The sequence below is a fragment of the Carica papaya genome, chromosome 7, assembly GCF_054855325.1.
Source record: "Carica papaya isolate Zhongbai chromosome 7, ASM5485532v1, whole genome shotgun sequence".
Lineage (NCBI taxonomy): Eukaryota > Viridiplantae > Streptophyta > Magnoliopsida > Brassicales > Caricaceae > Carica > Carica papaya.
This window is the reverse complement of record NC_142315.1, coordinates 4393117-4417166: the sequence shown is the minus strand read 5'-3', so window position 1 is coordinate 4417166 and position 24050 is coordinate 4393117. Positions and strand designations below refer to the sequence as shown.

The 24050-nt window shown below is 33.1% G+C and overlaps 3 protein-coding genes across 5 annotated transcripts; 1 reads left to right on the top strand and 2 right to left on the bottom strand.

The window, feature by feature from the left end:
- Nucleotides 1-1005: 1005 nt before the first annotated feature.
- Nucleotides 1006-8109, bottom strand: APG7 (ThiF family protein). The gene is made up of 14 exons (XM_088207783.1): nucleotides 7882-8109; nucleotides 7076-7293; nucleotides 4273-4464; nucleotides 4118-4172; nucleotides 3893-3987; nucleotides 3538-3727; nucleotides 3333-3438; nucleotides 3117-3261; nucleotides 2886-3044; nucleotides 2606-2794; nucleotides 2298-2498; nucleotides 2102-2217; nucleotides 1795-1954; nucleotides 1006-1462 (listed from the first exon to the last, which is right to left on the bottom strand). The coding sequence occupies exons 1-14, from the start codon at nucleotides 8015-8017 to the stop codon at nucleotides 1289-1291; spliced, it is 2136 nt and encodes a 711-aa protein (XP_088063909.1). The 5' UTR covers nucleotides 8018-8109; the 3' UTR covers nucleotides 1006-1288.
- A 4725-nt stretch (nucleotides 8110-12834) lies between these two features.
- On the bottom strand, nucleotides 12835-16520 carry LOC110822023 (transcription factor bHLH30-like). Its single transcript, XM_022052027.2, has 2 exons — nucleotides 15758-16520; nucleotides 12835-13720 (listed from the first exon to the last, which is right to left on the bottom strand). The coding sequence occupies exons 1-2, from the start codon at nucleotides 16064-16066 to the stop codon at nucleotides 13244-13246; spliced, it is 786 nt and encodes a 261-aa protein (XP_021907719.1). The 5' UTR covers nucleotides 16067-16520; the 3' UTR covers nucleotides 12835-13243.
- A 3124-nt stretch (nucleotides 16521-19644) lies between these two features.
- Nucleotides 19645-22453, top strand: LOC110822072 (POLLEN-EXPRESSED TRANSCRIPTION FACTOR 2). 3 transcript variants are annotated; one of them, XM_022052079.2, is made up of 2 exons: nucleotides 19645-19918; nucleotides 20460-22453. In XM_022052079.2, exon 2 carries the CDS (start codon nucleotides 20613-20615, stop codon nucleotides 22206-22208), a length of 1596 nt encoding a protein of 531 aa, XP_021907771.1. In that variant the 5' UTR covers nucleotides 19645-19918; nucleotides 20460-20612; the 3' UTR covers nucleotides 22209-22453. The 3 variants fall into 3 exon arrangements, with proteins under 3 accessions (XP_021907771.1, XP_021907770.1, XP_088064002.1); XM_022052078.2 differs by having other exon boundaries at nucleotides 19645-19922; XM_088207876.1 differs by lacking the exon at nucleotides 19645-19918 and adding an exon at nucleotides 19964-20113.
- Nucleotides 22454-24050: the final 1597 nt, after the last annotated feature.

The following is a 24050-nucleotide window of genomic DNA, read 5'->3' as shown; positions in this document are numbered from 1 at the left end:
ATAATTAATACTTAATCTTTGTAATTAGTATTAATTAAGCTTCTTTTCTTTTTTTAATTTTTTTTGTTATTAGTATTATTATTATTTTTTTTTTTGCTACTGAATAACTTTCTTTTCAAGTAAATTAGGGTTTAATTGAACTGGGTTTATCATCATTTGAAATCCTTGTAAATGTATACTGTAATAATTTACTTGTACATATCCCACATAAGAAAAAGGTCATATAGACTAATATTTTGTATAATTCTTTAATTAAAAAAATGTATATAATATGTTTCTTTTTGTATTTTGCCACCTGTTTAAGATTAATTTTTTAAGAAATTATTCTTTTTTACTTTCAAAGAATTTAAAATACACATCATGGTTATAATAATTAACTTTTGTTTCTTTGTATGATAATAGTTTTCAATAATTTATTTAAATAAAATATTTTTAGGCATTATATATGACTATTTTATCAGGACTCAATTATTTAATCACATGCATGAAAAAAAATGAGAAGAATAAAAATTAAGAATGTCCCTGTGTTGCATAATCTTCATACAACTTATCAGATGTCAACATTTCAATCAATTACATAGAAGTCATCATGAGTTACAAGATTGTTTATAAATTTCTAAATTAATTATGTTAAGATTACCAAAATTAACCTATACATACACGAATGCAAATACATATAGGAGCAAGGGTTATGTAAGAATATGTTGCAAAATAGTGAAGATGGTAAATCTTGATCTTGAAGAATCAAAGGAAGAGAAGGAAAGGAGAGAAAATAATTTTACTTTTTATTTTTTACAAATAATTTATATATTAGTTAAAATATGCGACACATCAAATAACACGAGCAAAATCATGTATATAAACTGATGACATATGGTGCGGTCATTAACATTATTAATAATTACTACAAGAAAATTTAACTCGAACATTTTTTAAAAATTCAAAAATTAATTTAACACAAAATCAAACTAAAAACCAAATCAATTGCATGACCAAAAACAAAAATTAAAATATATAATATTTTATCTAAATTTAATTTTCGTACCAATGATCATCAATTACATGACCAGATGCAATTTGCTATACCATTTGGTATCTGATTTTCACATTCCGAGAAAGCTTGAGCCAAGATAGCATCCATCAGTTTCAGCATCTCACAAGGTTTTTTCAACCAACTCAAAAACCAATTAATTTAGAAAAGAACGTTTCTGAAGTTTACATTTTTTGTCAACCTATTTGTATAATTAACAGATACGCTGAAACTAGCAAATTAAAGGTTAGATAATGTTCAGATTTCAACACAATTACCATCTTCGTCGTCTATTTCATCTTCCCAGTCTAGATTAAAAGAATTGGCAGACTTCATCAGCTCCGTTAATCCGGTTAGATCCTCTAAATAGGTAGGATGGTTGATTGCTTCAAGTACGAATTCCATTCCTCTTCTCCGGTACTCTGATACCACCTGAGGAGTTCATTGAACGCAAAATCTCAATCCTCAAAAATTATGATTTCAGGGAAAAAGGAAAACATGTATGAAATATTGCATTACAACTGTTATTCAATGTTTTACCAGGCATTGTAGCGTGCAAAGCAAGAAAGAAAATCGATGTCCTTTCATATTATCAAACAATTAGAAAAGGTAGCTACGAGACGTGTTTACATAATTTTCTGTAGGATAAAACGCGTGGAAGCTATCAACAGTAAATGCATGAAAAGCACTAAGAAGTTATGCAGGTAAAATAGAATCATTGGAAAAATTACAATATTTAGGATGTTGATCATCCAAAAACTTACAGTACTACAACAAGCTGTGCAACTGTTTGATGAGTGGCCCACAAGTGTCATCTGAGAGAATTGAGAAAGGGAACCCCGAATTTGATGTGGTAAGATACCAAGTGGGAGTTCACTGTTTCTAGAGCTATTGGAGTTTGAAATCTCACCCCCTGCAAATATCCTGTGTATAGATGGTACGGACATCAGAATGCCAGATCAAAAATAAAAACCAAGCACGAGAAATTTCAAATACAGCTACCCTTCTCAAATGCTTAAAGCTTCATTTTGTAAACAAACAAGTTCTATGCAATGATTCTCAAGGACTTACCCATGAGGATGTTGCAGGATCCCCACTAAAAGTTCAACTGCAAGAGCTCCAGAGATTGGAGCAAGACCTGGCCGTGTAACAGTACATTGCTGGTCCAAAGTGCGATTTGCAGTTGACTGTGCGAAAGCCAAAGAAATTAAGACTTAACTGGATATGCAAACAACAAAAAGACAGATAATTGCAATGTGAGCATTACATCGGTTGGGGCAACGACATCATTGCAGAAGTAACAACCCAACCTCCGCCCTCCATCTATTTCAGAAAGAGCAAGTTTGCTCATATCCTGAAGTAAGGAATTTGCAGTTTCTGTTTTTGAATCATGACTAGAGCTAAAAGGGCCGGGTCCATGGCGCATGACCAAGAAGCTATCAAACCCTAGAGCAGCAGTTATAGTAATCTGCATGCACATAAGTAACAAATAACAAACACATAATCCAATTTGTTGCTAAGTAATTAACTCCCCCATAATTCATGATACGAAAGGCTTATACAGGAAGATCCAACCTTGTTGGTATTGGCACAAAGAAGGGTGGGGAGCCACCGACTTTCTCTTGTATCAGTCAACAAAAACACTGCATCATGGAAATCAACCAAGTCACTCAGGCGCCTACAATCATCAAGCACGCTACTCTCTTCTTGGCTAGAAACTGGATGCCCAGGCATTGGTATAGCCATCACAACACCTTCAGCTTCCTGGGAAAGGAGAAAAAAGCAAAAATAAAAGAATTAACAGCTTGTGGAGCTGAGATTAGTGAATAAAGGGCTCAAGTGTAAATTAGATTACCATGGCTGGAAATATTTGATTAAGTCTTTTCACTGCTGCTATGGCTTTAAAATCACCGCCATTGAGGCAGTCATCAAATGTGTAGAGGGACTGCCTCAATGGATTAGACATAGCCACCCTACCACTGTCAACCAGGGTAATTTTGCGTACACCCCAACCCTGCAATGGATATGATCTTCAATCATCCATGAGACAAAATGAAACTAGGGTTTAAAGTCCTATAGAACCTACCATAAGTGTGCGAGCAACCTGGCATCCAAGTGTACCTGCTCCAAGAAGAAGACACTTGATAGATGCTAAAATGTTTAGGTTTAGAGACGGCAGCGCACGCCACCTCATTAGTTTTAGATTCAAATCTGCAGCAGAGATGGCCAACCTGTGGAAGGAAGTTAAAATGCTACCCACAGATAAAATGATGGACCACAAACTGCAGACAATGTAATATACCTAGTTGGATCCATGGATTTAGCAAGACTAATACACCTGGATACCTTCCTCCCTTTGTTAAGTTCCCATCCCACAGCACTGGGTACATCCCGATGATTGCTCCATGCTAAAGACCCATCACTAGTTAGAAAATACAAAGAAACAATGCAGATAGGACAAAATTATCAATCAGAATAGAGCTGTTACCCAGTCTCTGCCGCTCTACCTTGTGGAACTGTAATCAAGGCCTCACCGACCAGGGAAAGCCCCATATCAGCAAAACCACGAGTCTCTCTATAGCATAAAAAGCGCACTGCCTTCAGATTCCATCTTGAACAAATAAGTGCTAGGTAGTTGCGGAGGGGCCAACCAGGATTATTGGGGAGGTGACATGGGTCAAAAAAACCAAAGAGCAACTGCCATTGACATGCAGGGAAGACGTAAAAAGGTAATTTATCGATAATTGTATTCCAATAGTTTATTTAAGTCATCCATAAACTGAATATTACAAGAACTTTCATCTTCCAGATCACAAAAAAGAAGCAGTTTTCAGAGAATGTACAAAAGTTATATCAACATACCTTCTGACCATTACCTTCGCAATCTTCCCAGTCATTTAGAGGCCTAATGGTAGCCTCCAACTTTGAATCAATACTGACAAGAAAAAATGGCACATCTGCACCACATTAATGCAATTAAACTTCTGCACAAATCATAAAAAGAGAAAAGGAAAAATCATAAAGAATTTCAAACCATAAAAGCGAAAAGAAAAGTGGAAACAGCAATGGCGCAGGAGATAAACCCACCAGCAGTTAAGCTTGAATTACGCCACTCATTACAAGCTGCTGCTACAGATTCTGCCTACAAGTTACAGGAAAAAGAATAATAAATTCAACAAAAATTTGATAATTTTTGGAATAGATAAATCATCCACATCCAGATGTGATCATATCCTAAACACCTCTTCCAAGTTAAACCACTGTGCAGCTGACCGTAAGTCAACCAATGTTGCTGGAGGATCAAGCACCAAAGCCGGAAACGCAAACCAGTAATGGAAACTCCACTTCTTCAGGTCTGCAAAAGAGATAAGAAGGAACCTTGACAATAATGCACTGTCCTCCGCAGCTTTTCCTGAATGAATATCTTCCCAAATCTAAGTAACAACAAGAAGTTACTCATTACATGGAATTGTATAACACCAAACCAATCATGTCAAAGGATTTTATATGGAATTTGCATTCAATAAAACAATCAAGTTAAATGGATTACATGTTCTACAAATTATACTGCCAACTGAAATAATCAAGTCAAATGGATGACATGTAGACATGTTATATAACTCATACCACACACTGAAGGAACCAAGTTAAATGGATGACATGTTCTACAAATCATACTGCATACTGAAAGAGAATATACATCAAGATAGGGAGAGTAAAAGGGAATTAGTGGACTTGCACAAGTGTGAAATTGTACAACTAGAAAAACTAGGGTGCACCCGTTAAAAGAAAAGGAAGACAGCTGACATGCATAAGCTTTTTTTTTTTTCAATTTCAAATTTCTTATGGGAGATATGAAAAACTACCATTGCTCTTTTATAACTGTATCAAGTTGCACACTACTCTTTCAAATGTATCAATGTGCACCTTAGACTATGCATTATGCCAAATCAACAATTCCATTTAAAAATTACAGTTTAACTTAACAGAGATGTAATACATGTGAGTTGTCAAACTGCAAATGTAAAACAGGTCTCATGGTGTGAGGTGGATTCTGATGAATTCATCCCTCATATTATCTCCTTTCTTATTCATCCTATTATCAGCTCTCTTCTCAAAGTAGCGACGATATTGAGGAACAACTTCAATCTTTTTCCAGTAAATCTAGTTGTGATGACATTTGTTTTAGGTATGTTAACATGTTTTCCCAGAATAGGGAACCATTTGATCATGGCAATCCACTGAAACATGTTCAAGAACAGCTCTAGAGCCATCTATTAAGTCTATTGTGAATTTAGGAGATCAACAGAATGTAAGTGATACTGCTAGTGACGCACTATGTATTCCCTCTGGGTCTGATGATGATAAGAAGGATGCGACTAGGTGTAGGCATGTGGAGTTTATCCTAGATAGAAATATGTATAATCCACCGTTTAGATGGGATGAAATTTTCTAACAGACGTGCATTTTCCTGCAGCTCTTAGATTTTAGCATGAATGAGGGAAGAGACTACATGTTCATATACAGTGAACCACACTAATTAACTGCTTAGTAAAAAAGAAATGTGATTGGCACATACAGGCATAAAAAATTCAAACCAAGTTGACATTTTAGTGAAAATATATCATTCACGAGAATGGTAAAGACTGTAAAACCAAGCAAATAAGGACAGAATGGTTGGCTGAAAACATTCTAGAACAAGTTAGAGAAGTTGACACCTCTTATCACTGGGGATATTAGAAGGATGTATGATGTTAATCTTTCTAGACTAACTACATAAAGAGATAGGATATATGCATTATGGATGATTTCTAGAGATAATGATTATGAGGATAGGAAGTTCGGGGATTACCCTATGATGCTCCATAAGCATAATAGGGGCAAAGTTGTTAAGTTGCAAGCAATAATTCCTAGGGTTTCGATGAGGCTAGACCATACACTTGGTTGGATGATTATGAGGATAGGAAGTTCGGGGATTACCCTATGATGCTCCATAAGCATAATAGGGGCAAAGTTGTTAAGTTGCAAGCAATAATTCCTAGGGTTTCGATAAGGCTAGACCATACACTTGGTTGGATGGTTATTTTTGAAGGCACCTTGTGGAAGGCAGCTACTAAGTGCAGTGGGAAGAGATACAACAAACTTTTTTATCTAATTATAATTGCTCTTGTTAAAGCAGAGATTAAGAGTTTGTCTACTACTTTATGGAGCTTTTGTTGAAAAAAATTGGGCAAAATGATGCTTATAGCTATGTTAAGGCGTTGGTGGATCTAGTTAAAGGACGATCAACATGGAAATCACTAGGAATTTGAAAATGTTTACGTGTTTTCCTTCCCTTAACTATCTTTCATCTAAAATATAGGCGTATTAAAAGATAATTCAACAATCTCTCAAATAAGAAAATATTTAAAGCTTGATAAACTGTTCTTCATACATATATTTCTCCAGAATACAGCAGTGGATTTTATCACAATGGTGGAAGAGTAGCTGTTCTGAAAGTTCTCCACTTTTCTCAGAATTAAGGACCTACATCCTTGTCTTTTTCTTAGGCTTAGTCACTACGCACATCCTAATACATAAAGCTGCAGAAAATCCTAACATATTAAAGACACTTTAATATATAAAACATCATAAAAATAAAGAAACTTGTCTTCCTAACCACATATAACTAGTTATTGAATGCAAAGTTTTTCTTTCTTCTTTGATACACCTTACCAGAAGATGCAAAAAAAAAAAAAAGACTATTTTGCCTTCTTTTCATAAATTATTGAAAATTATTCTTTTTGGCCTTCTTTGCTATAGTCTGATTGTGATCTATTTGATGTAAGACATTGGTTTCCAATAGGATACATCTTTGTTTCTCGAATTACATAATCATTAACCTGTTGGCATTTTCTCAGTTTACATAATTATATATATGTCTATATATACATATACATATGAATATGTTTAATGCGGCAAAGCAAGAGCAATATTCAGATGAAGCGAAAAAGATAGATTATCCCTACATGTAATTGAGTAATTAAACCTATCTGAACACAGTACCTTTCTTGCTTCTGCTTTTAGCAAGCTCTGCTTATCCAGGGCATAGAAGCTTTCCAAAGTGTTTGTGTTGTAAAGGATACCAGGCACAGGGCATCTGTTCCTGTTGCCACGACTGCTTGCTGGAACTGATGATTGTTGACATGAATCCGATGGCAAGGATTCAGCAAGAAGAGTCAAATGATTTGATACTTGAGGATGGGAGCAAGGCGCATAGAAGCCTGCAAAACAGACAGCTCACACCCACTTTATCAGGAACTAGATTCAACATCTCTGAACCACAATATCTTCTGTTAAAAGATAAATTAAAGTGAAACGGGCAAGTAATAATAAAAATCCTAAAGCTCAGACGTCCCAGAAATAGGGATATAATTGGACCTAAGAATGTTTCCAGGTTAATGCAAATTATTTTGCTGCAAAAATATGAAGAAAGTTAGTAAAATTGCTAAGAGCTTCCACATGACGAAAAGGTAACACCAATAAAAATTTCATCTTTAGAGGAAAAAAAAACTTAAACTACCCGGCTCTATGGAAATTAAGCGAATTAAGAAAAATAACTAAGACTTATGATTAAGTAAACAGTAACCAACCAAGAATTATAGTCCTTTCCAAAATCAGAAGAACACAAATCTTTTGAGTAGGCTCTGCTTTGTTTTCTAGCCAACCAAACAAATAACAGGACAACAACTTGCTTCAGTTAGGATCTTGGAATCAAGAATCCCAACATTTTAATCACAATTATGGCCACTTAATTCAATAAAGAGGACACGGATACCAATTTGCATAGTCGAGCAAGTTTATAGGCTTACCAGTGATGGGAATAGGAGAATCGTCGATGCCTAACTTGTCGAGCTTCAAAGAAGAGAGTCTATGCCAGAAACCCTCATCCACCGAGCTCTGAAACGGTGCAAATTGCAGTATAGATCTGCTCTCCTGCCCCGCCATTGATTTCGGTAATTTCGTCAGACTCTGAATGAGAGCTTCGGCTGCATAGATTTAGTTTTGTTTGAACCCAAAAAGGACATCGGTTCTGATGATACGATCGATTTTATTTAAATAACTATTCCTGTCTATTCAACTCCGATAATTAATAATTATTATAATATTACTAAATTTTTTAATTTGTATTACATAAAAAATAATTTTAAAAGAATTATATAAAAATAATTGTACATAAAAAAAAAAAATATTATAAGAAATTATCATACAAATATTTAAAAAAAAAAAACTACACGATATATAAAGGGTGTAAAATAAATAAACCAATAAAAATTTATATGATGTAAAATCTTAAAATTTATAAATTGTAATGAATTAAAAATTTAAGTATATAACTATTACATATATATTTTTTATATTAACCAAAAATTAAATTCTGTGTTTATGTTTTAAAAAATTAAGTAGATAACTATAATTAATTAAATAGTATACTTTTAAAACTAACATTTGGATTTTGAACTGTTCATTAATCTTCAATACGAAATTTTCAACAATCATTATAATTTTTAGATTTTTTAGATAAAATTTTTAAACAATAAATATTAAAATAATTATTATTTTAAATAAATAATAAAACAAATTATTTTAAAAAAATTATATAAATATAATTTAACTTAAATAGATTAACAAAATATCTATTGTAAAAAAATTGTCATACTTATTTTAAAAAATCTGCATGATATATAAGGCAAGGAGTGTGAAACAAATAGATCATTAAGAGTTTTGTATAGTGCATATTTTCAAAGTTGTGATGAATTAAAAATTTAAATATACAACTATTATATATATATATTTGTTAAATATTGTAAAGTTATGAGTTTTTGTAACGATCCCGTAAATTTAAAAGGAAATGTATATAAACAATATAAGTGCGGAAGCGAAATAAAAGGTTTTGATTAATATCCCTTACACAATAACTTAAATGTACTAACAATATAAAAAAAATAAATTCTTTAAAGGAAATATTAGAAATGAAAGATTATAAGGAAACTAATAAACATCTAAGCATCTACTCGCCATCTTCTTGTGAATCGGGTTCGAGAACCAAGTCATTCTGATCTGAAATGGTTAATTAAGGAATGAGATACACTAACCCAGTAAAGACATCACACTATATCACTATCACAGAAGTAAAAACTGTTAGAAAACCAAAAACAACCAATGGATCACAAATTTTGAATAGATTCATTTATTAATAATCAAATCATTTACCGTCCACTTACCTCAGTGGGATTTATAAAAACAATCCATGGAAACAACAACATCATAGATATCATGAATTCATACATAATCTGTAACATAACACATGTCATACTTTTATATTTCAATCATCAAACAACAGTTGCCCCCTTTTCATCAGCCTACTAGTATTCATTGGGATCCATAGGGGTCCCCGCTACACGTGAACCTTTTTCTTAACAAACTTAATCTATAGGATCGTCTTCATACCCCGTCCGGTATGAGCGTCAAAACATTTAAAGTCTCCATACCCCATCCGATATGAAACAACATTCCCGATAGGGTTCCTTATGGAACTGGTCGATCCACCATCTCACAGGATATCTAGTGAGACTGTCATCTTATCCAATTATCAATTCACACCCATTTCCTAATTTCTTTTTCTTAGTCTCCGTTACCCATTCAAACATGAATACTTAAACAAGTAACGTGCATCCAACAAGGCAATCATATCTTAGATTCACAAAATCAAGCAGTAGTGAAATAAACAGTGATTCATGTATTCAAAATCATAGAATAAATAAATCAGATACCATAATGCATTTAAACTGTAAAATAAATCAAATTGGAACTGACAGAGAAATATGTCTGATTTCGGGCTCCATTAGCAACTTTAATTAATTATGCATATCTATTAATTTGTAAAAATACAATATTACCGTTTATTCGAACTTTAATTCCATGATAGGAAATAGGGTGAGGGATCCTTACCTGATTCGAAGTCAAAAACTGGATTTTCACTGCACCTACGGGCAATCCCTAGATTGCCTAAATTTTTTTCCGGGAACTGAAACGCGCTTACGGTACTTACACATGTTCCCAAATAATTGAAAATCAGACCCAGGGCTTACTCGGCCAATTTCAAAATTTCGACACAACGGCTCCGTCGTGCTCTGGTGACGGCACCGCCGCCTGCAGCGGTGATCCGTCTCGGGTTGGCTGTTTTCGACCGTTTTCGGCTGAATTCAACCAAACTTGCACCAGTTCCTGCAAGAAAACACACGTAAGGCCCTCGGTGGGCCGAAAAAATACAAAAAACCGAAACTTACCGGCGGCAGAGCTCTCCGGTGCGGCAGCTCCTCAGGCTCACGTTGCGGTTGGGTGTTTTGCTTCAGTCAACTTGTAGAGGAGGAAACGGTGATCACAATGGTGAAAAAATTACGTCTAATGGGAACCGAGAAGGGCCTCATCGGAGGCAAAAATCGAGACAACTCGCGGCGGCACCGCTGCACTTCGGCAGCATTTTCCGGCCAATTGGCTAGTGTTTTGGCTCCGATTTGGCCACAGGTGTGTTTAGAATCGAATTCTGAGCCAAGGAGAGAATTTTTACCTCGCTTGGTGGCTGGAAAGTGCTCTGGTGCTGTGGCGGGTGGCAGCGGTCGGCTCTTCGGCGGCTGGGCTGTCTTCTCCAGCGACGGCTCAAATCTGGGCCATTCATCGCGATGCAATCTGGGCCGTCCGTGCACAATTCAATCTGGGTCGTCTGTGCGCGCGGGAATGGATCTCAGCCGTTCGATCGCGCGCACGCGGATCGCCCACGTGGCTCCCTTCCGCGTAGCCTCCCGCATCAGCGTCTCTGCTACGTGGCGTGTCCTGGTTGGCCGGGGCTGCTGACCGGGCGGCTGACGTAGCGCAATTTTTTTAAATTGTGTTCTGATCCCCAGTTTTCAATTTTCTTTTCAAAAATACCCATAGAACCCAAATTTTCACTCTTTTTTTTTCAAAATTATTTTTAATTAAATCTCTAAATAATTTTACCTATTTTTATTATTATTTCTGTTAAAATAATTTAAATTAAATTAAATTCAATATATAATTACATAAATAATAATTATATTCCAATAATAATTACATTAATAATAAAATAAAAAAAAAAGAGGGTTGGAGTGTTACAGTTTTATTTTTAAGTGATTTATTAACTATCATATCTTAAATTAAGGGTTTTCGAATCTATCTATAACTAAAGTAAATGATATTTTTATTTTATAAATTTTTTTCATACAAATTAAAGTATTTAAGATTAAAGTAGATGATGAAAGGTGCAAAATTGAAAGTTCTATTTAATCATCCTCAAGTTTTTCAAGAACGACCAAAATCATTTCTTCTTTGATTCTCAGTCATGTCTTACTTGATGAAGGACTAGTTTAAATTCTTTTTCAAACTCCTACTTATTTGATGTTTCAATACTATATGTTTATTATAACTTAAAAACGTAAGTCTTGAATTCAGTTTTGTTGTCAAAAGATAATCTTAATGACATATGTGACTAAAATTACTCTAATGCTCTATCAAAATACACTTTTCATTTTCTTACCTCAGTGTCTTTCTTTCAGTTAGTGGTAATTAAAATATTTTATGTGAATAATCTTCTGTATAGAAAAACTAATGAAAATTAAAAATCTATAAGAGTTACGAGATACAAGGAAAAATTTATTAAAAAAATCATAAATGTTAAAAAGAAAAGAAAAAAAAATAACTGAAAATCAAGGGGGGATATTTTATTTATTTTAAGACGAGGATTTCTTAATTGCAACAAAACTTTCACTTTTTTACTTTTCTGTTGTTGGGATCCATATTGAGCACTCTTTACATTTTAGAAAATATATTCTCCTTTTTCTTATTTCTTAAATTTGTTTTGTTAGATTAAGACAAATTATACTTTCATCTAATACATTCCAAGGTACGAAGAAGATATGAAGTAAATGAAATTTAAACGTTCGATTAAGGTTCTATAGGTATAAAGATATGTATATGTGTGTTTGTGACAGAAGTTAAAGTATAATGGGAAGGCCTCTTGTAGACATGGTTTAAAATGAGTCGATTGGATGTATAAACAACCATATAACTTTTTTATAGTGATAGTGATAGTGTAATTGATACCCTTTTGAATGTATATGATATTAATTTGTCTTCAAGTTTTCTAAAAGTATATAATCTTTTAGATATAGTTTTTTGTATCAATTTCTTTACAAAGAGTCTAATACTCCTAAAAACATGTGATGTCATAAGCTTAAATATTTCTGAGATAAAAATTCATCATCACTATAAACATTTAAATCTCAATTTATACCAAAAACTTGAGTCGGAGCATACTATATCGAAAATTCTCAATTTTTATTAGTTTTTATTATTCTTGTGTGAATAAATTTAAATAAATTATCGTTTGTTTAATTAATTTAATCAATTATAAATTGAATGAATGATTTGTGATATATGAATTTACTGTCAGAACAGACTTTTAAAAGGAAAATAATTCACTTTGGTTTCGTCGTTTCTTTGCAAAATTGTAAACAATTATACAGATAAATGATGAATGTAAATCATCGAAAGAATTTACTTAGTAGACAGACTTAGAAATCCTCATGACAAGAAAAGAAAAACACGAACTAAATAGTTAAAGATTATTAAGAGCATCTTGTTGTACTCTTAAGCCGAACAAACTCTCAGAAGCATAATCAACCTCCTTTGAAAAGATTATCATCAGTTCAACCAGAAAATTAACTATAACATTCATGGTATGTGCCTTAGCATAAGATACCATCAAAATGGTTTATTAGATGTGTTGATGATTTTGACAAATCTAAGTACACCCACAAATCCAAACTATTATAGATTCCAAAACATCCATTACATAATAACACTTGCATAAAAAGCAGTTTTTGCCTTCTCGGATACACATGTTTGTGACGGATCGACGGCCAAGAAACTTAGGTGCTTATATTGTCTTGCTGTAAAATGTTTATTTCACAAATATTAATGATGGGGATGAAGCAAACTGAGAGTATCTTCTCAAAACCAAGACTTTTAGTTCCCAAAACCAAGAAAATCAGGTGCACATATTTTGTGCATCGATAACTATAAACAATGACAGATTATCTGCTTGCATATATGATACTCACCCAGAGACAAAACCGATGACAAGAGTTCAAGCTATCATGAAGATGAGCTTGAGGAATCAAAAAAAGAGATCCTTTGTCTCTTGTTTGGAAGTGTTGTTCTGGATGAATACTCCAGCATTGCAGAAGCCTTATCCACGACGGCGCTTAGGGCTCGGTGAACAGAATCTGCAAAGACTAGGCGATCATTAGCATCGTCAATATGCCCTTTGTGACTGGTGAAGATAAAAACATGCTTCAACCGGCTTCCCAATGTTGACATTTCTGCCTTAACCACCTTCAGTTGAAGGCTACCTAAAGCTTGTCTTAAGTCAATCAATAGCTCAGGACGGTAATCACAACAGAGAGATGCCTTGAAATAAAATGTTCCTTCTTTTGATTCTTCATCACAGGTTTCAACTTTCACTTCATCATCATCCATTGGAATGGGAATACCTCTACTGGCTTCTAATGCATGTTTCTTCAGTTCTTTCACCTGGCTGATAACTTCAGCAAGCAATGTTGCTTTGTCCATCTACAAAACACAATCAAACCAAAAAGTTGAGGACAGAGATATTCTCAAAAAAGTTTAAGTGTTTTTTTTTTTTTTGTTTAATTAAGAATAATATTTTTCTTTATCGAAAAGACAAAAGTAGAAGAAATGGATTGTCTTGAGGTAATTATAAAAAGAAGTACAGGACACTGGCAATACAGGCTAGAAAGGAATTCCAGAGAAGTGATCCAAAGCTTAACTAGCTACAGCTACTAGAACACCAGCAACAATGTCTCTTCATAAAGCCATGAGGCCTGCTATCAATAAAGAAATGAAGGCCTGGCAAATAGAAGTTTTCCGTTGACTCTCAAACTAGATTTAGTAACTATTATATAATGATGCTGGTAACTATTATAGAATGATGCTGATAGGTCGTTGGCCACGTAGGAGGATGGACTCAATCCAGCCAATTACTACAAAACTTTGACTTTGTTGATTATATGAAACTACATAAATGAAGATTTAACTTAAAAAGCCATTTATATTTCTTATATTCCATCCAGCCAATTACTGCAAGACTTTGACTTTGTTGATTATATGAAACTAAACAAATGAAGATTTAACTTAAGAAGCCATTTATATTTCTTATCAAAGTCAGCTGGTCTTAACCTACATTTCAACCATGACAATGCTGCACATAGAGAGACCTTATTAGTAATAAAAACAATACAGCTGGCACTAAATTGCTAATGATTTTCAATACATATCACCAGTAATGCTAACTAACATACAAAAACCTACATTTTGGTTGGTAAAATACCAGAAGATCATCAAATGAAAAGCAAGTTGAAGTTGAAAAAAGAAATTATTGTGAACCTCATTAAGTATCTAGTAGTAAACTAAGATCACAAGATGTTCTAACCACAATAAGTCACCCCTTTTTTCTTTTTTTTTTCTTCTTAGTCCTTACCTCATAGTTAATAGTGTGCATAGAAAAAGATGTTGACATCCTCCTCCTTTCTTTCTGTGAAATGTCTTTTATATTACCATCCACCTAATTCCTGTAGATAAGCATGAGGTGTTTGATTGATTTGAAAATATCCAGCCAAACTCACTCGTTCAGAATTATTGTTAATATCCAGTTGTGAGGAAAATAGCAGAAATTGGAATATAACAGTGAATACTTTTTACAGGTTTTCAAGCTAGGGCCAAAAGAGAAGAGATGCTTCGAAACATCAAGAATATTGAACCCACTAGACTAAAACATGTTGTCTTTTGACTTCTATCTTTTTAATTCTATATGAAACCTATTTATCTACCATCGACTTTTGTACCTTACCGATCCCCAAAATCCAGAAATGACAATAAGACTTCAAGTACATAGATAATGAAACAGAAGATTTTACTGTGAGCCTTATAAGTTTGAAAAATGACCTCAACATTCTTAAGACAAAAGCGAGTTTTGTTTAAAAAAGAGAATTTTTAGAAAAGCATAACCTAAATTCAATCTATGAGAAAAATGTAAATTAGATAACATAAACTTCATCAAGAAACACATTCTTTAATCATCAAGAACCTCTCCTAATTTCATATACCTTCTAATCATTTGAGAGAAATCAAATATAAAGATTTGAACCTAATATATCCTCCATTTCGTGAATCAAAGTAGTCACTAGTGCCTAAGCTGGGTAAAAATCTTCCATCCATTTGGGCATCAAAGAAGGAAAGGTTATGTTCCTCTAATTTTCTCACCAACCAAGCTGACTCGTCCTAGAATCAGTTGCATATACTGCACACAAAGTCCTTTATGTTCTACTAATTTCTCACCCATCAGGCATACTTCATTATTAAAGCCAAATGTATATACTACATGCTATACACATCCACAACCACTACTTTCATTTCATAGAAATAAATTTCCAAAATAACCAATCCAGAGCTGGTGTTATAATGTTCTTTCAATCAAAGTGCTTCACAAAGATTTGGATGCATATGCTATAACAACGATTAAGTATTAAAGGAAAATTTATGGGCATTTCACCAATTAACTGATGAAAATATAACGGATAAAACGATCACCTTTCCAGTAGAAGGTACGAGGCCGCGAAGCGTATCAAGATGAGCGTTGATCCTCTCTCTTCTCCTCCTCTCTGCTTCACTGTGACTCTTCAAAACCGCCAAAGCTTTAGCTTCTGATGCTTCCTTCTTCCCCACTCTCATCGGAGTTTTAACAAGCTCTCCTCTCTCCTTATCAAGCCCCAGAGACTGCGATACAGATTCATCTTTGAAAACACCTTTAGACCCCCCTAAACTATAAGAAAATGGATTGAAAAACGCAGTAAAATCCGACCCAGATGAGGAATTTGCATTGAAAGTGAAAGCGGCCATTGTTCTAAAAGGTTTTTAATGAAGATAACTCAAGAGCCAGGAGTGGAGGAGGGAAAACCAGGAGGGCGGGTGGTGGGGGCGAACCAGAAGGAAAGCTTTTGGAGACGGAAGTTCAGAAGCTTAGAGGGTTTGAATATCAATGTCGTGCTGAGCGAGCTGGCTGTTATGGCGATAGTTGATCCTTCCATTACGCAAAAGAAAATTGCAGAGGGGTATTTGGGTAGAGAGATCAATAAGAAAACATCCACATTTTCTTCTTTATAGCCTTGAAAAGCATTCTTCGAGGGAAGCTTGGATCTTGATTGTGTTTGTTTTGTCGGAGACTCTTGATGGATTTTGGGACTTCAACGAAGTAAGAACAACGGGGGGGAAAATGGACGAGAACGTAGAGAAATGGATTTTTAACAGTCTGTATTAGACACAACTGTTCGTAGCTCGTTCTGTATCAGTACTGTGTTCATGTTCAATATTTATAGGAATTTTCTAGTTTTATTTTAATATTTATTTATGCTTCTATGAATAAACAATTTATATGATTGGCGCTTCCTTTATATGACTAGCTGGCATATGAATTCATACAACAGAGATGTTTTTTTTTTTTATTTAATTTAAAAAAAAAAACATTTTATTTTAATCCTTAATTTTAAAAATACTTTTATTATAATTTAAATTTCTTTATAAAATTATTTTATTTTTTATTTTTTATACAACTATGACTATTTTAATAAAGAATCACTAAAATCGTTTGTGTTATAATCAATATTATTTTTATATGATTTAAAAGTCATAATTATTAAATATTGACTTCAATACACTTTAAAAAATAATAACTAATTTACTTTACTAGCATTAGACTGATTATAATATTAGACACTAATGAAGAAAAAGATGTTTAGAATAATTCTTTTTGTAATTTTTCTAATTTCTAATCATAAATAGAAGAATTATATTTAAACAAAATTATTTTTTATTTTGTTTATCTTACGTGTTTTCTTATATATATTTTTTAAATTAAAAAATATTTGTATTTGTTATATGTAAACGATGATTAAATATTAAATGTCATATTAAATATATGTTGAAATTGTCATAACTTAATTAAGTGATTAGTTATAAATTTGTTTTGTGACAGACATGAATTGAGTTTGATGTGAGTTTTGAAAAACTCCAATCGGCGTGTAATTTGAATTTTTAAACTCAAATTTATAGTGACTTTAATAATTTTTAAAAATACTAATCCAATAAGACATTCTCTCATTTTATTTTCTTATTCTATCTATATTTTTTCACTATTTTTATGTCTTTCATTTTTTCTTCGTCTTTTTCGTATGGATTTCTAAACTTCCAAACTTGAAATTAGTTCAATCTAATATATTATCAGATATTATTTGAACTTAAACATTTTATAAAGAAAAAAAAAAGTAACATGGAAAAACATTTGGATCGATCATTATTTTTAAACTTTAATAAAAGAAATGTATGGTTCAAATTTTATTTATATAAAATATAAGATTATAAGTATATACATGTTATCAAGTAATTTATCATTAAAATACGTAGTTAATCCAAAAAAAAAAATCATATTTAAATTTTTAATTAAAATTCGTGTATTTTATTGATTAGATAATTTATGTAAACTAAATATAAAAGAATTTTTGTATCAAATAGAAATGTAAGACATGTGTTATGACCTAAAATATATATTCATGTAAAGACTCTCTTTGTTTAGCATGAACTATTCAAACCCATTATTCTTCTAGAGGGGAATATAAATGAAGCAATTCATGCATGCATGGGTTAAATACCAACACTATTTGAAGCTCTTGTTTAATGTATTTCAATTAAAGCATCCTAATCCTAAAACTATATCATGTCTCTCATATGCATCACAAATTATTAATTATACTACCAAATTATTGAAATAAAAAATAAATGTCAACTATTTTTAGTAACTTTTTTAGTAGTAATAAATGTAAATGTAAATGTCTTCTCCAAAATAATAATAAATACAAAATGTTTATCACATAAAATAATAAATATAATTCATTAAATATGTGTATGTAAATAGATATAAAGTAATAATATTGAAAACAGTTTTGGAGCAAGTCCATCCTTCTATTTTAAGTACTTGTTCGAGAGGTGGGTGGCACATAAAACACAACAATATTAATTTTTTAATCATAATTATATAAAATTATGTTTCAATCAACTACAATCTTATCATCAATGAGTTGAATCCAGACAGCCACAAGAATTAGAAAATATTTATTTTGTATCATGTGAGAAAATTGATATATATATATATATATATATATATATATATAAGATAAGAGATAGTTGGTCAACCCCCACTAGTTAATTAATTAAAAGAAAGTCTAGCTCCCAATCAAAAGTTCTTGGGTGTATGTGGAAGCAAAGTTTTCTTTATTATCTTAGTCTTAACTTGTTTTTTAATTAATCACATTGTTGATGTCAATGAATACAAGTTTTCGAAAGGAACTCAAAGCTCTATTGTCCCATGACCCCAAGATAGAGATGAGACAACTATTCTTAACCCCAAGTGTATTTTTGGCTTTTCAAGAGAAGGCAGTCAATTTTATTTCTATTTAACTTTTTTATATTTTTATTATTTAATTTTTAAAAATTAATTATAATTTATATATATATATATTTAATGTGTAATGAATTCAACTTCACTCATTTATATAATGATAGAACTTGTATTTCTATTTGTGAAGAATCCAAACACTACTTAACTTGATTAGGTAAGACATTAACTTGAAATTAAAGTGTTGTTTTTATCGAAATTCTTATTGTATCTTATTATCTACAAGAAAATTAATTTATAGTATCAAACATTAAATAACTAAAGTAAATTCCGGTATTAGAGTTATATGTAGGTAAAAGAATTTTAATTGTACAAGTTAATTCCCTACTTCTCTCGTTAATTTTCACTCTAAAAAAAACTCTCTATATATAAAAATAATTTATATAGGTGCAACTTTTATAAACTATCATTGACATAGTTATTTAATGATTAATATTATTATACTTTAAATAAGTTATACATTCGAATATTAATAAAAAAATATATATATAATTTATTATTTCGTGAATGCATTCTAAGTTGATAGTTATAAATTTAGAATATTTGATTCAATGAGATTAGACGTTAGCTCATTTAGTATGTTGGTAAGCTTGCAGTGACCAAATTAAGTTTAATTTCAGCAAACTACGATATAATTGAGTGAAATGAATATTCTTTTTTTAATGGGTATAACTATAATGCATAAGATGTTGCTTTTATTTTTTCTTCAAAAGGGTAAACTTTTACAAAACCCATGCATTTTTATTAAGTAAAAATTGCCCCATGCTTCCATCACCAAGGTAAAATTCAATCCTATGGCTTGTTTTACAGACCAATTGAGCCAATTAGAGACATTAAACTTTAAAGCCCATTAAGCCCATAAAAAAGCCCATTAGGTCCTTATTGCAAGCCTATTTAGTTTTAAAGCTACTCCATAAATTTCAGAATCCATCCTATTAAATTAAAGTCATTATATTTCAAACTCCACTTAGTCTCAATAAAAAAAAAACAAAGAAATTGGGTCGGGCTTGACTGTCGCCGTCTCTCACACAACACTTTGTCATTGCTTCAGGCGTTTCAGCTCCTTCATCTTTTTCAAAAGGGTTTATTTGGTCTCTTCCTCAACTCCAAATAGCTTCTCTTCCGTCCCAAGTTTCATCTCCCCGTAGCTTAGGTCTTCAGGCTTCAAGAGATCGGGCAAACTAGCGTCTGCTTCCAGCATTCCTGATTTCGTGCTTCTCCAACAGTGCTTCGCTTCAGGCTTTGTAGGTACACAACCGAATTTCAGCTTTTCTTTCATCTCTCCTTCAACGATAGGGAAAGGATTGGAAAATTTTACAGAAAATGTGCTACGTTTGACATGCTTTTTTGTAAATGTAATTCCTTGCTGGAAATTTATAAGCAGTTTCAAGGTTTAAGCTCCTTCTCTTTGAGCAGATGGTGGAAATAAGCATTTCAAGGTTCAAGCTTTGACAGTATTTCTTTTATTTATAATATATATATACATTATAGGCATTTTGACCTGCAAGATGATGCTGATCTTATGGAAAAAAGCACAAGCTTTTTCTCATAATCATGTCGAAAATAAGCATTTTCAAGGTTTAAGCTCTTTTTTTTTTTTTTTTTTTCCCATAAAATGAAGGTGCTTGAGGCTCCCTTATTTTATCGGGTGTGCGGGAAAATAGTTTCATCTCTTTTCTTTTTGTTTAATTTTATTTAATTTTATTTAAATTAATTTTTAAAATTTTTTTTTTTCTTATAATTCACGATGTTGAATAATTATTTAGTGATTTTTTTTGCACGTAGGTGGTGTTCGTGTCAATACAGGAAACGGAAGGATTTTAGCGTGACGCTCGGCTTTAAATAATTACAGCGCGAATTCCTTCTCAGCCCTAATTTCCTTCACGAATTTTCTCCACAAAGACGATAACGGAAAGGATCAAGTCCTGGAATCTCACAATGCCCTGCACAGCATGCAGAAACGACTCCCTAGTCCGCGACGATGTAACCGGGGACCTCGTCTGCTCGGACTGCGGTTTCTTGCAGGCCTTTGACAACTACCAAGCTCAGCTCTATGGACTCGATGGTCCACAAGGAACCAATATCCGCCACGGCTCCATAGGTACGGGTTCTGTCCTCAACTACAAAGACAAAAAGATATTTGAGGCACAAAAGATAATCGATCATTTGATGTTGCAATTCGGTTTAACCGGTTCGAAGTGCGAAGAGATCAGAAACATGATAAGTAAAATCACTGATGGTGAGTTTGGCCTGGGCAATTGGTTTCCTATTTTTGTGGGTGCTTGTACTTATGTCGTGATGAGGAGTGATGACAAGGTTATGCCAATGGCAGAGATTGCAGCCGCCGTTGGCTGCGATGAACATGAGTTAGGAAGAATGGTTAACCGAGTTGTCGAGCATTTGGGCGTGAAACTGCCGGAGTTTGATTATGTGGAGTCGTTCTTGAGGTTGGTGAAGAATTTGTCAGTTTTAGACAGGTTGGACAGAGATAAGATGGAGCGGATTAAGAGGCAGGGTATATTTTTGTTGAATTGTTCTATAATTTGGTTTTTGTCTACAGGAAGAAGACCATTGCCACTGGTGGTGGCCGTGTTGGTGTTCGTTGCCGAGTTGAATGGTGTTAAGTTGGGGATTGAGGAGGTGGTTAAGTATGTCCATGTTGCCGTAGTGACCTGTAGGAAGCGGTACAAGGAGCTTTTAGAGAAGCTTGTGAAGGTTGCTCACCAGATGGATTTGCCCTGGGGAAAGGATGTTACTGTAAAGAATATTGTAAAGCATGCGCCTATTGTAATTAGTTATATGGAGGCAAGGTCCATGAAGGAGCATTGTAATGACCATAATGAGTTGGATCCGAATGAGTTTGATTTGCAAGATGTGCTTAGGGAGTGCTTGAGTAAAGATGTTGGCTATTGGAGTAATGATCACAGAGTGGAAAGCGAATCTCGGTATTTTGATGTGGGAGATGAAAACGCAGTTACCACTTCGACCAATCATGACTTGGAGCAGTCTAGGATTTCACCCGAGTCCTTGTCTCTTATTTATAAAAAGTTTGCAAATGAGGTGGACAGTGGTAAGTTTACAGGGGAATATGGAAGTGTCGATGGTAGGAGAGAAAGTTTTGATCTTCGTGCATGCAGAGATTGGTGGAATGGACAATCAAAATTGAGCAAGAAGCTTTTATTGAAGCAAATAATAGAGAGTGATGTGGGTTTGGATGCCTTGCCTCCATCCTACATTAAGGGTTGCATGGTGCTTGAGAGGAGGAGGGAAAGGATAAAGGTGGCCAAGATTCGAATTAATAACATCATGCATCCTTCAGATACTGATAATAGCAATTTTGGCGCTCTTAGTTCCATAAATGCCGGGAAGAAGAGGAAAAGAGCTGTAGCTAGTGAGATTGGTTGGGAGGATTTAATTATTGAAATTCTCCTTCTCCATAAGGTGAAAGAGGAGGAAATTGAGAAGGGACACTATAATGTTTTATTGGACTTGCATGTTTCTATTGATGGGATGTTGGACGTGTTGGAGCATTGATGGAATTATTCTTGCAATTTACTTGTAAGAAATTTAGTAACTACAAAGCAGGCCTAGGAGCAGATTTTTAATGTATGCTCTTACTAGTTACAGAAAAAAGAAAGTTGGTTGATCTTCTTGTAGATCACATTTAATTTCACAGCTACTACAACATTACATCAGTACCCATTGTACTTCACAAGTTCATGAAGTTTTGAGAGTACAATTGGCATTTTTAATGGAAGCTCTTACTGGATTATCTCTTCTGATTTTGTTTTTTATTCCACCATGACTTGTCTATAAGTGGCAAATTTACATTTATCCGTTAATTCCTTTCCTTCATATTAAGTTACATGGATTGGTGTTTATTTGAAGTTAGTGTTTTACTTCAATCTTGCTTTATTATGTTATAAAACTCAACATCTTCCTGCTGTTGTTATTGACGTGGATTAGATTCTTTTTGCTGAAAGATGCATTCCCATTACAAGCTTTTTGCTGAAGGATGCATTCCCTCTTAGAAGATTTGTAGAAAACGTTTTTTCTTCTAATGATAACTTTTTACTTAAAGTTTAGTTTTTGTTCTCAATTAGAAGCATTTGGTGAGGAAAGATGGTTTGCACGATTATCTATTAAACTAAAATGCTTGAGTATGTACTGATAATGAGTGATGTGGTATAACCAGACAGAGCAATCAATCTGTTATTGACCTAACATGTTTTTGGCCAAACAATGGATCTTATGTAAGTAAAGAGTCCTGTTTCATGTTCAGCCTCAATTTATATTTAATGACTATGAAACTGAGAAGCCAAGTATTTAGCTTTTTCCTTGGATATGTGAAGCAACTACATATTCAATTTTGTTGACTTGGTTTACAGATGAAATCTCCCTTATGTATTTCTTTCAAGAGTTTCCTTTTTATACTCTGTATTTCACTTTGCAATTTAGTTGACAAGCTTGCTGATCATCTCGAAGTTCTGTTCTATTTTTTTCTTTTGCAGAATCCACGTGTAGGCATTACTCCTCACAAACCCTACTTCAATAACATCAGCAAGAGGGAAGAGTCCCAGAGGAAGACCAAACTCTGCAAGAAGGGAGACTGCCATCTTGATTCCCTCTTGGTATCCCTTCTTTTCATCCTTCTCTGCCACTTTTTGGGTTTTATACCACCTGGTTAGTTAAAGGTGTGACTATAAACATGAAAGTGCCTTATTCAGACATACTAAGTGATGTAGGACAAATTGAGTGTCCAGTTAGGAACTTGGAGATAAAAAACATAGACATCACACCTAGCATTTCTTGGACATCACATGTAAGGAGTCTTAAGTATCACACTTAAGGGTTGATCGTATCACAACCAGAAAATTGAGAAACTCTCAAAATATTATTGAATAATTGGATGTTCTAATAAATGAAACTACAAGTTATTTATTATAATTTCAACCTTAGTAAAATTAAAATAGAAATAGTAAACTAGTAGAATTGAAAATACTAATCCTAACAAGAATAGGGACTAATACTAATGATATTAGGAATACTAATCTTAATAGAAATATGAATATACTAATAAGAACTAAAATCCTAAATTACTAAACTATAATAATACTCTTAAGTAATGATGAAATCAATATGTTGACAGATCGATATGTCAAAATCCCTTCTTCCATGGAGCTTTTATAGAGTTGACTTTTGAGGAAAGATATTGAGAATGTGAAGACATAGTTTTTCTTGAACAAAAATAACTCTATTTGTTTTTGGAATTTAAGTGGTAGATGGTATGTTGGATATCAGCAATATACTTTGAAGTGAGTCATAACGGAAAAAACTTAACAGAATCTTGAACAAAATAAATAAGGGGCAAAATCT